Consider the following 12,689-nt stretch of genomic DNA (forward strand, 5'->3'; position numbering starts at 1 on the left):
ATTTCTCTTTCTTATAGTTCATTATTAGCATAGAGAAACACAGATGATTTTTGTATATTGATTTTGTATTTTGCAACATTACTGAATTTATTAGGTCTAACGTTCTTTTTTAGAGATTTTAGTATATCATCTGAAAATAATGACAGTTTTATTTCCTCCTAATTTGGATGTCTTTTCTTTTTCTTGCTTACTTGCTCTGGTTAGGGCATCCAATGCTTTGTTGAGTAAAATTAGCAAGATTAGGCATCCTTGTCTTGTTCCTGATCTTAGAGAAAAAGTTTTACAACATTGAGTATATTGTTAGCTGTGTACTTTGTCATATATGGGCTTTACTAATTTTACATTGATTAAGGGAGAGGATAGTGGAAATAGTATCTAATGATTAGTGTTAAAAATCAGCTTCCAGTTTTATTGTTGTTTTTCCACCTGATTGTTCTCAGCCTGGGTGGAATTTTTCATCATCCAGTGGTGGTTAGAAGTGTTTTGAGCAGAACCATGTCTAAATAAGATTTTGGACTATGCTGCTCTTCTTCTATAAGTCCTCAGTCTCTTCTCCTTGAGACCTTGCATCTAAGCTAATGCAAGCATAGTCCCAATGTATTATCACATTGCTCAGAAACACACATATTTTACCAGAATTCTTCTGGAGACATATTGTAACTTGCTAACCTATAGGGATCATTCAAATGGGAGGATTTGGGGTACCCAGATGAGTATTTGAGATTCCTTTCTCACTCCTCAGCCCATAGCTGAAAGACTACTACTCACTCCTTCCTAGTAAAGGGACAGATGCCCTGTTTTTACAATTTAGATAAAGTTTTGATATAAAATATTTTGAAATTAATGGGTGTATATTTGATTCAGTTTCTCTCTGAGAATTCATTAACTTTCTTAAATTTAACCCAGGGCTTAACAAGACCCACAAAAATCTAACACATGACTTTCTCATTTTAGATTCTGTTTGAAAGTAAATAAAAATAAATGAAAAATATAAAACAAAAGCAGTTCCTGGACTTTAAGGATGACTCAGAGATTTCTTTATTATCTATTTTCCCCCCAATTCCTAAAATCCAATAAACATTTTAACCACTTTTCAAGAAGCTGTTCTGAAAAAGTATGCATTTTTCAGCATACCTTTTTCAGCAAGAAGCTGTCCTTTTATTTAGTATGCATTTAAAGAAAGAAAACATTCTTCATATGTCAAGATTAAATGTGTTTATTTGAGTTAGTAGGTACAATGTCATATTAGATACCAGCACTCCAAGCTACACCTATGTATCTGCCTCTAAACCTTCACACATTGTCAGTTTCTGTTCCTCTAACATTCCACCACTGGGCCTCCTATTTCTAGCAAAATCATAGTTCAATTTTTTTTTTTAAAAAAAGTAAAAGCAAGATTGATCACTGTATTGTGCTTCCAGTGCCCCCAGAAGGATAATTGTCTCAAATAAATGTTTGTTTTCAGTGAAGGGGAAAAATTGATAGCATGAGCATTAGTAATGGCACTACTAGAAGAGAAAGAACAGAATACAGATTAAAAGAAGCATTTTAGGCTAGATGAGTTAGTTTCCCCTTAGTAAAAATTCCACATAGTGTGGATATGACTTCAAAGTTGAGTCGTTCCATGTGGGCCACACACTTAAGCGTATTGGCTAGTACATTTTTGCACTGACACAGAAGCAATACAAGCTTTATGTTCTACCATTACACTTCCAGATTTTTCATTTAATATACCTGCCAACCTAATGATTCTTGCATGCATTAGAATTTGCTCTTGTAGTGTTAAGTTTATTTTCCCCATCCCTCCCACTCCCGTAAACACTGCAATACGAACTCTTCACCAAATTGTATGAGAATGTTGCAAAGAACAGCTCTGCGCCACCTCAGGACAGGACTTTCCTGTCCCCTGTCCAGGCTTATAGATGGATCAGTAGTATTGATCACATCTCATCTTCATGCAAACAGACTCTGCTCCCATAATTTCCCCATGCCAGAGGCATATGAGTCGGCAGGTATGCATACAAAAAAATGAATTTAAAAAGAAAAGGAAAGAAAAAACAAAAGAAAAAAAGCTTTCTCGTTAAAGCCTATCGTCCTAGAAGGAATCCATTGCTTTGAATTCACTTAAGGCCTGTACAGGCGAAATGTGTTTCTTCTGAGAACCTCGCCTAACTCTCGTCTGGAATTCTTCAGGCTTTTCTCTCTTCACAAGGGGCTTCTTCTCTGGAGCCTTCATCTTCCAAGACACAACAGGTGAGTTGACAGCTGCTGTCCCATAGACCTTCTGGTATTTGGTCGAGGCCACATAGGATGCTTTTACCGTGAGGACAACAGCATTCATCAGGTTCTTCGCTGCCTGGATGAGCGATGTAGCACTGTCCAGCTGGAGTGAGACACACATGGGTTAGTCAAGGCACAACACTCACAGAAGAGCGGTGCAGTTTCACAGTAAAACAATGCTCGGTCTGTGCAAGTATACAGCGGTGCCCCAAAGGAGCAAATTACTACACGGTAAGGTGAACGAACTATAAAGCAGTCATCTGTCTTCTCCCATCCCTCTTCCCAAGATAAAGATTAAAAAAAGGACATTCTGTGGTGCACAGTTCATTAGAATCCCAATACACCTAAAGTAAAGCCCTCTTTTGAGCGTGTAAGAATTCCAATGTTTACCAAAGGTTTTCAAAGTAGAGTAATCTCATGTTATTACATTAGGCTGATTGGTAATAGTCTCAATTACTCAAATGTTTGAAAAGCATTTGGCAGGCACTGAAGAATAAAAGGGTAATTGTATGGTCCCCCAGTGGAAGTATACCTCTATTTGTAGATTATTTTTCCACCCTGAGTTTAGGAGTGGTAAGGATGCAAGCAGTTAATAAAGGAACACTTATGGTGTTCGGGCTTTTGCTTAAGTGTTTATTAAGCCTGAGTATCCATTTAACTATTCCCAGGTCTTGAAAGTACCTCCTATAAGAACCTCAATAACTGTGCCAGGCTGTTGTCGGTCAGAGAGCCTTCAGTGAGACCCCTGTGACCGTGTGTTAATGAAATACTGACTTAGCCCTGTGTGCCAAACACTACTGTCAGAGCTCTGTATTTCCCCATTTAACTCTCATAACAATCTGTAAAGAGGCAATTGTCATCATCGCTCCTTCACGATGAGAGGACTGTCACATGCAGAGGTCTAGTAAGTTCCACGGTTTCACACAGCTTAAGTAATGAAGTCCTTACAGACTGTATTACCGCACCATTCTGCCACACTGTTGGGCAGGATAATCTCAAAAAGGCTGACAAGTCACAACTCAGAGCACAGTAGGTTTAGAAGCTCATCCTCAGACTCTTAGGCCAGAAAATTGTTTTTAGGTTATCCTTTTCTGCTTTTAACTAATTAGACAATGTGGTACATGCTATATATTAGACCATTTAATATGTTTCAACCTTCTTTCTCCCTCACTTCCTGAACCATAGATGCTGGAAAAGATCAAAACTGCATTTCCCAGACTCCCTTTCAGCCAGACTTCTATATGCAACCTAGTAACGGGAGAGAATTAACAGCGGGACTGAGATTATTTCTCCAGCCTCAGGGATGCTTGAGTGACTAAGGAAATGTATCCATTGCAGTGAGATGAGGGATCCAGGGATGTTCCTAAGCAATGTTGCTCCTAGTTTTGGAGATGATTTGTTGTATAATCTGTAACTGATGGACTGTATCTGCATTAGAGAATTGGGAGCTGGGCCTACAACCTTCTGGGTGCAAGGAGATTAGCAAAGTATTTAAGCTGAGGGACCCCAAACACTGTGGCTTTCCTGTGTCATGCTCCCTTTAGCTTCTTGTCATTTCTTGAGACCAAAACATGACCCAAGTAGTCACCAACGACATGCTGATCTGTCCCACATTCATTGTGAAAGCTAAATAAAATTATGCTGACTTAAAAAGATATTTTATGACAAATAAACTCAATTCTTCCACCACTGAAGAAACCCATACAGTCAGATAATTGGGGGAAAATGGAAGATGCTTTCTACGTATGAATTCTTTGCAATGCCATAGAACTGAGGTTCCACCACTAAGGGAAATAAGATGATACATCAGTATTACATGGGCGTCACATTAATATAGACAAGCAAAGTGATTTGTGGATTAGAGCCATGATTCAGCAAATACAATTGACTGCTTTATGAATTAAATCAACCAAATGGATAGAGGAACCACTTACTTTACCACTTCTATTGCACTGCACAAGGTACATATGTACCAAAATAACTGCTTACCCCAGGCTAGTCTATAAAGCAGAATTTTCTACAACTAGCTAAGCAAAAGCAAAGTCTAAGTTATTCAGATTAACAGAAGAGAAACTAAGCATGGATTAGTACAGCGATTCTCAAAGTACAGTCTCTGAACCAACAGTATCAGCATCACCTGGGAACCTGTTGAAAATGCAACTTCTAAGGCCAATTGCAAACTCTCTGATTTAAAAGCTTACAATCCAGGAGATTCCGATGCATGATAAAAGCTGAGAACCACTGAATTAATGAAACCCAAAGACTATCCGACAGCTCATGGCATCCAGTGATTTCAGAGCTTTCACCATGTGCGAATTTGGTAGCATCATAGCCCGCTATCTGACTGGATTTCCCTTTTTCATCTCTTCCCTTACATTCTCAGGTAGAAGCGTAAATAATGAAGGAAAGAGATAAGTCAACAAAATGTTGGGACAATGAGAGCAGTCATGGTTTCTTTGGAAGCTAGGTACTGTGTCCCTTGTCCAATTGATGGTTTCTTGCAAGTCTGTCAGGTTTCAAAAATAAATAATATTCATTCTTAAAGTTAGTGAATTCTATTGTTTGCTATGGGTAAAGAGAGGGTGAAATGATATAATAGCAAAGACAGTTGTGTTGATTTGCTTCAGAGCAACAAAATTAGTAGAAGTAGAAGAAGGCGTGTCTATTGTATTATTAAATGGTTCCCAAAAAGCAAATCTTGGGAGAATTGAGTGGGTCCAAAGAGAAGAATTAATTACAAGTAATTTGGAGATTTTTACCACAGATTCCATTTTCACATAGATGGTGTCTAATTCTGCAGCAAAAATAGGATAGCCTGTCTCTTCTTCAGAACCCCTTTGCTTTCCCAGCCTGAAGCGGGAATCTTGTGAATAAACCTAATACATTGGTCAAGAGAGAGACAGCTCTGAAATATAAAGCCGGTTACTTCATTCAAGCCATCTGGTAGGGCACATACTAATTTGTGGCAAGGCAAAGTGAGGAGGTGAAGGGGCCTGGCCAGATAAACTTGAACAAATATACTACTAGACAATAAGCCCAATCTAAAATTAAAAACAAAATTTGACTTTTTCTTAAAACTTGAATTACCAAAGGATATTTTTTCTATATGCTCTGTACCCCCTTGAGTGATTGAGATAATTATCAGTACAATAAAAATTTGTTTTATTTAAAAATAGGTCTTTGTTATGCTTGTCCAAAATAGTACTGAGTCCTGGTTTCTGGGTGGCACATACTGCTAAAAAATTCACTTCCTAAAAAAATACGTTAAAAAAAGTAAAGCTACATGACCAGGTGATATTTTTAAATACAAGGTTTTGAAAAACTTATTTAACATAATCGCATTCTATTTTGTGATTTATCCTGTAAGCATGGCATTTTAAAACAAGACTCGCAAATGATTCTGGATAAAGTTTTAATAATAATAACCAACATTAATTGAGCAATTAGCAGGTGCCTGGCTTTGCCTTAGTCCTTTTAATTAAATTGCATGATTTAAGTTTCAAAAAACCTTGAAGTGAGGACTTTCGTTACCCCCATTCTACAGGTGAACACACTGAAGCTTAGAGATGTAATGTAACTTGTCCGTGGAGGAACTGGCAAAGTAGAGATTAAGACCCACACTATCTCCATCTGAAGGCCACCATACGAACTGCTACAATATTTCCTTGAAACATCCTTTGATCTCTGGGGTCTTGTTTTTTCAGTGACTACCTGCCATTCAAAATGAACCTATTCCAATTATTACCTCTGTCTGGGTGGAGGCCTGTCCTTTAAACCTGGTAACATCCTGGAAACCACCAGTACATCTGATGAGAGGCTTCACCTCACCTGGTCTGTGATGATCGGTCTCATCCTTAGAGCCTGAATTCTTTATAACTGGATCGCTTGGTCCTGGCTGTGCTCCTGCTCTGGGATCTGTCCTTCCCAGTCTTTCCTGGACTTGAGGGTGCCTTGCTGCCTTGGATCCTCCCTCATGGAGGCAGTGCCTGGAATCTGAGACTTGCAAATTTCTCTAGTACTTGCTTAGATTCTCTGAAGCACATTCACTGTAGCTGTAACGACTGTTTGTATGCTGGGCTGGAGCTCACCTACTCTTACTGGTGTTCTGCTGTGCCTTTATCTCTGCTCATTGTGCTAGCTTTATAACAGCCTCAGAAATGGGCCATATCTCAGCTATTCCTCAAGTTTGCCCACATATACACTGACTAGACTTTTCCACAATAAGAGACTTGCATTTTTCCTACTGAAAGGCCTTTCTATTCCTATGGGACGTCCCATTCAGTTCCTATATTTAGTCTAAGAGAAGCTGCTCCTTTTTACCTACCTTTAAAAATAAGAGCCTACATTTACCAAATGTGACCACGAGCCAGTCTCTGAAGTAGCTGCCTGAGTTTCCCTTCTCATTCAATCTCACAATCATTCTTGACAGAAGAAATACTGTTATGCTCCATTACAGTTTAGAGAGCCATACAGCTTATCCAGTATCGCTTTACAAATAAGAGACGAAGAAGGCAAGATTTCAGTGCAAACAGCCTAACTCCAGAGCCCAGGAGCTCGCTGTTGCTCCATGCGGCTTCCCAGAGCGATGTGGGAATCCACAACCTCCAAATCTAACAAGCTGGGCCAGACTAATCCTCTCTGCTCCAGTTCATAGGTGTCTGCTGTCCCTAACCACAGAAATTAGGCTTCTTCTAATTCTGTCAATATTCTTAAAATATCAAAGTACTATTTTAAAAAAGGCAACAGATGTGTCCTCACATCTTGTTTTATTTCAGTCCATGACAAGCAAATAAGGGTGGGAAAGCTGCTTTATAGCAGTTTTTATGGTTTTTTTTTCTGGCCATATTTCTGCCTCTGTTACCACTGTTTTTAACACCACACAGCTTCTAACCTCTCTACACAATTCTCACTTAGTGCTTTAAATGAAAGGAAAGACTTTCATGAATTGTGAGTGACTCTGCCATTAATTGAGATTTGTCCCGCCTAATTCCTTAGGTCAAAAGATGAAGAGTGTATAAAACAAAATGTTTACCAAAAAGAATAAAACTGTTATAAACATTCTTGAACAAGTGAAAAAAGAAAAGTTTACTCTCTCTGCATGCACACACCCGAAAAAGGCCATGTGAGGACATAGCGAGAAGGTGGCCATCTGCAAGCCAAGAAGAGAGGCCTCATCAGAAACCTACCCTGTTGGACCTTGATATGGGACTTCTAACCTCCAGAACTGTGAAAAAATAAATTTCTGTTGTTTAAGCTAAAAAAAAAATAGATGAGGAGTGTTATGAAAAGGGCTTAAAATAACTCAGAATTTACAAGATCATCTGAAGAGTTCTCACACTCCACGTGTTAAGTCCCATGCTATTTCATTAACACGAGGTTTATACCGCAAGAGGTGTTCAGTGTCCGCACAAACACCTGTGATGCGTGACTCAGCCACACTCTCCGAAATGAAAGTGCTAATAGATTTCTTGAAATGCTGAATTCTCATTTACTCTTTACTCAAGTCTTTTGCTTCATCTTTCTACCTACTTATTCACACAAGAATCTCTTCAGACAACTAGTGTGTATCTACTTGTGCCAAACGCTGTGATTTAGGGTTGGGTGCACAAACACAGACACACAAACTAAACGGTGTAATGCTCTGTGGTAAGTGCTTTAATAGGATGTAAGGTGCTGAAGGCACAGAGAGAATGCAAGATCTACCTGGAGTCAGATGGGGGCAGGGTAGGAAAATAAAGCCTCATGGTGGTCATGATATCTAAACTCGCTTTAATGAATGAAACGGGATAGAAGATTGTTGGTGACTGAGTAGTTTAGTAATGAAGGATCCTCATCAGATTTCTAGCTTGGACAACTGGATACATGTGGATGCTCTTAACCCAGCTGATAGAAAGAAGAGAGAAGAAGATGAGATGCTATAATGCTAATTTAACTTAGTTTTTTCTAAAGATTTTATTTATTTATTTTAGACACAGGGGAAGGGAGGGAGGAAGAGAGGGAGAGAAACATCAACGTGTGATTTCCTCTAGCACACCCCTTATTGGGGACCTAGCCCACAACCCAGGCATGTGCCCTGACTGCAAATGGCACTGGCAACCCTTTGGACCCCAGGCAGGTGCTCAATCACTGAGCCACACCAGCCAGGGTGCTAAGTTTAACTTTGTATCTACTGAGTTTCAAGTGTTCATGTTGCATGTAATTATCAAAGGAACAGTTGAAATTATAGAATTGAAATTCTGGTAGCTAGATATAAGAAACCGCATAGTAGCTTATATTGGTCCCCCCCCCCCAGTTTCAATAACAGTGTTCTGCATACTACAGGCATATAATTTATGTCAATTCTAATTTCTTCTTCCCTTCACATTGTTTATCATTTTTAGAGAGATATAACGGAATGCTTAAAGAAATATTAATTCTATTCTTAGGTCAAAAACTCCACTAAATATAGTAAAATTCTCTCAGCATTATAATTTCAATATAAAAAGGAATATTCTTTTAATAATCAAAGATATAACATCATCAAGAAACATCTCAACCATTCCTTTGACAGCCAGGGCTACTTTCTAGTCTGTTAATTAGCAATCACTCTCGATAATAATGGTGAACTTCCTGGGGCCAACCAGCAATACAACAAATGCAATTTACATTTAACAGCTGGTTTTAAAAACACACATAAAAAAAAAAAACCCAGCACAGTAAAACTTGCAAAGTAATGTAAAAGAGGTAGAGGGAAATGCATTGGATTAATTACATATAGTAAATGGCTTAGGAGAGGGCCAGATATACATAATTATAGAAGAGGATTAAAAACTGAGTTCTACATTAATCCATTTAAAATATTCATGTACAGATAGAAATACAACCTTGAAATGAATCTATTTTCAAAAGGCTTATTATCTACCAAAAAATAATAAACCCCAAATGGCAGTTCATGGAAATCTCAGGCGCAGAGCAATCTGTCCTTGGATTTAAAAACAATGCAAGTGCCATGGGGCTACTGGCTGAGGTAAATCTAATAAAATTAGCCAAACCCATTTGAAGGTTATTTTGAAATATGATAAAACTGAGAAGTTTGCCTTGATTGTCTCAAAAAAGCTTAGAAGTTCCGAGGAGAGAGAATCGAGTCCCATTCAGGCCTACGCTATTTTATTTTAATTTTCTCATGTCAGAGCTGATAGTCTTACTGATTTTGAGAATGCCAAAACTGTTCTGCAAATATGGATGGAGTCCATTTTAGCCACCTGCAAGATCTTTTAATGGGAATAATTTAGTATTTAACAAGAACATGAAGTATTTTTTTATCCTAACCTGAGAATATATTTTGCGTTGCTTTTAGAGAGGGAGGAAGAGGGGCAGGAGAGAGGGGTAGGGAAGGGGGGGGGGGAGAGGGGGAAGGAGAGAGGGGGAAAGAGAGAGAGAGAAAGAGAGAGGGGGGGGATTGGTTGCCTCTCACAGGCTCTCCAACCAACCTAGGGATTGAATCTGCGATCTAGGTATGTGCTCTGACCAGTGATCAAACCCACAACCTTTCCATGTACAGGACCAAGCTCCAACATAAAGTATTTTAATGGAACTATGCTATACCTGTTCAGGCCTGGGGCAGTGTTTTGGGGGAAGGAAGTTGTGATGGGAGAATTGACAATCAATTGAAAGCAAACACCTTGAGAAAATGGAATCTTTCCACTGGTCATTTATTTATATTTAATCAGTTATCTACTCAAAATGAGTCATAAATTGCTTGCAAGGAAAAAAAAAGACATTGCAATAAGTCAGCTTTGCTGTTAATGAATGGGAGGTGAGAAACCCAGAGCAGTGGTGCCTATTATGTGACACAAAGAGCATTTCATGTTTGAAAAATCCATGAGGCTTTGAAGAAGTATTTGATCTCCTAAGGAACTCTGATATATTTGAAGTACCTCGAAATATCTGCCTACTTTTTCCAGAGTCTATATCAATAACACTCTTTAAAAACTCTAGCAAGTGCAGAGTAATAAATAGCTCAGGCAAACAAAGATGCGGTGAAAAGGTTCAGCCTAATTGCATCTTTTCCCACTTTATGGATGTTTACACACTTGCAAAAAAGACCATTCCTTTGTGGCAAGTCCTCACTTCAGTGTTCTAGTGTGCTCTCTCTCCCTCATCAGATATCAACAGTGTAGTGAGTTCACAAAGGTGGATTCCTTCCTGTTAAGGCAGTGACAGTGGTGAATGCAGGTAGCAATCTCCCACATACCTATGTGGTGGCCATGGCAGACATTACTAATCAATCATGGCACTTTGCTCCCTCAGAGTCTGCTGGGTAGCAGGGGTGATAAAACTTCTTACCTTCCTCCTCCAAGAGGTCACTTTTGACAGAGTTGTCAAAAACAACTTGGTATGTTACCTAAATATTTTACCTCTACTTCTGTATTTAAATTAACTTGTTTAATACCTTTTGTTTTTGTTACTACTGATTAGATTACTGGAAAATATTTGTATTTCAATGCTGCATGTTCTTTTTTGTACACGTATTACTGACAATATAGTTGCTAATGAATAAAATCATTAAGCAGAAGTCATAAGCATTAACTTCGTGAAAACCATTTGGGGGGTGATTTTAAATTGGGTGATAAAAATTAGCTGAATATATTAACAAGTATGGTGTCTGAAGTGAAAAATGACTATCAGAGGTGTGCTGTGATTATTATTAAAAAGAAAAAAAAGCTGCATTAAGTCTATTAACATTAGAACATTTACCAATCCCTGTAACTGCTAAAATACTGTGGGCTAGCTCCTGTAAACTGGATTAATCCCAGGGGCATTTCCATTTGATTATGGAATCTTGAAAAACAAATGTTCTACGACTTTAGGTAGTGGCTGGCTGACTCATGATAGAAAGGAGGACAAGAAATATGTTATTTCTCCTGCAGAGATTCCTTGAGTGATGGCAGGGAGGCAGCTGGCACTCCAGCAGTGCTGAAGGCCGGTTGTTGGGAAGACTGCACGCAACGGCTGCGGGTGCAGTTGGCCAAGGCCTTAGCATACAAGCACTGCAGTCTCAGTCAGGCTAAGAAAAAATCTCCCCTAGTTGCTGAGAAATGTACCAATTGGCCCTCCGGTAACTTTCCCAACTGGACATACTTTTGTCTTCGTTCTTAATTCATTTAGGTAGGTAAGTAGCAGTTCATCCTCAGCCATCCACTGATTAACTGTCTTCATTTGCATTTTTTCAATTATAGGTAAGTAAACCTTGGGGACTCCCATGAAAGTTTAATTACAGTCAACAAATTTCCTAAATATGGCTAAGGGCCATTTTTTTCTCAGCATTAAAGGCAGAACAGTTTTTGTTGAACCCAAACAAGGCATTCTGGATAAACTTGAAATTCCAGGGAGAAGTAGGAACATTGAGATGTGTTGGCCCTTGGAAAGTTATGAACAGGTACTTGTTTATTTAGGCAGTTCCCTCCTTTTTCTCTATTTCTTCTCCCTATTTTATTTCTTTCTCTATTTTCCCCCCACACTTAAGGATCTCCTCTCTGGTTTGTCCCCATGACAACAGAACCATGATACGTAAATCCAACAGGAGTCCTAACCATAATTGGGAAATATCCCTGGGTAAGAAGGCAATCTTTCTGCTACCACCATCCAAGGTTCAGACCTCGTAGCAACTCTCCAAAAGCTAAAGCCCCTTTCTGCCCTCCCTATAGGAGAGGCAGCCAGCAGAAGATAAGCACCTTGATCTCTCTATTTCCCCCATTTTCCCTCCCTGAGCAGTATCAGCACGACTGGAAGACAAGTCGAGGACAAGCCTTTGTCCAAGAATCCAAGAGAAGTAAGTCTTCGTGCAATGGATGAATGAATCTCTAATGGAACCCAACTTTGCAGGAATGTGCTGACAAGTGATGAAGGCTATTTAACTAACACCTTACAAAATAGCACCTATGCTGCAGCTTGCAAATTGCAACCATGGAGTGAAGAACAAAGCACAAGAGTCAAGGACCACACCTTGGGTGCTGGTTGGTGGAGGACTGTGCCTAGAAGGTAAGCATATCTGTGATCCCTGGCTTGCGATTCTCCACCCTTTCACTTTTTTTTTTTCACATTCCACCACAAGGAATTGTGCTGTATGGCATTATTCATATGTTGGGGAAAGTCAACTGCCATCCAGCTCATGCCCTTCTCCTCATCAGGTGCATTGAAAAAGGGGGTCAAAGCCTCCATTTCTACCTGAATCCTGGATGAGAAGAGTAAAGAAGACCAGAAGACACCCCTTCACCCAGGGACTGTTTGCTGCCTCTGCTCAGAATCCTAGTTCCTTCTTCTGCACCCCTTTCTTCCAAGTCCTTTTCATATTGTCACATTTTATGTTCTGCCTACTGTTCTCCCTGTAGCTCCCTGCCTTTCTATCATTTCCTTCCTTATAGTGAATG

At 39.3% G+C, this 12,689-nt stretch overlaps 1 protein-coding gene across 4 annotated transcripts in view; it reads right to left on the reverse strand.

Annotated features, from left to right (window-relative positions):
• Nucleotides 1-1,200: 1,200 nt before the first annotated feature.
• Nucleotides 1,201-12,689, reverse strand: part of CTNNA2 (catenin alpha 2) — a 1,072,448-nt gene continuing 1,060,959 nt past the window's right edge. For all 4 annotated transcript variants that reach the window (XM_053924989.1, XM_053924987.1, XM_053924988.2 and 1 more), the window contains one exon: nt 1,201-2,383. In XM_053924989.1, the coding sequence (XP_053780964.1) occupies nt 2,096-2,383 (288 nt within the window). In that variant the 3' untranslated portion in view covers nt 1,201-2,095. The remainder of the gene's footprint in view (nt 2,384-12,689) is intronic.

Source organism: Desmodus rotundus, chromosome 5, assembly GCF_022682495.2.
Source record: "Desmodus rotundus isolate HL8 chromosome 5, HLdesRot8A.1, whole genome shotgun sequence".
Taxonomy (NCBI): Eukaryota; Metazoa; Chordata; class Mammalia; order Chiroptera; family Phyllostomidae; genus Desmodus; species Desmodus rotundus.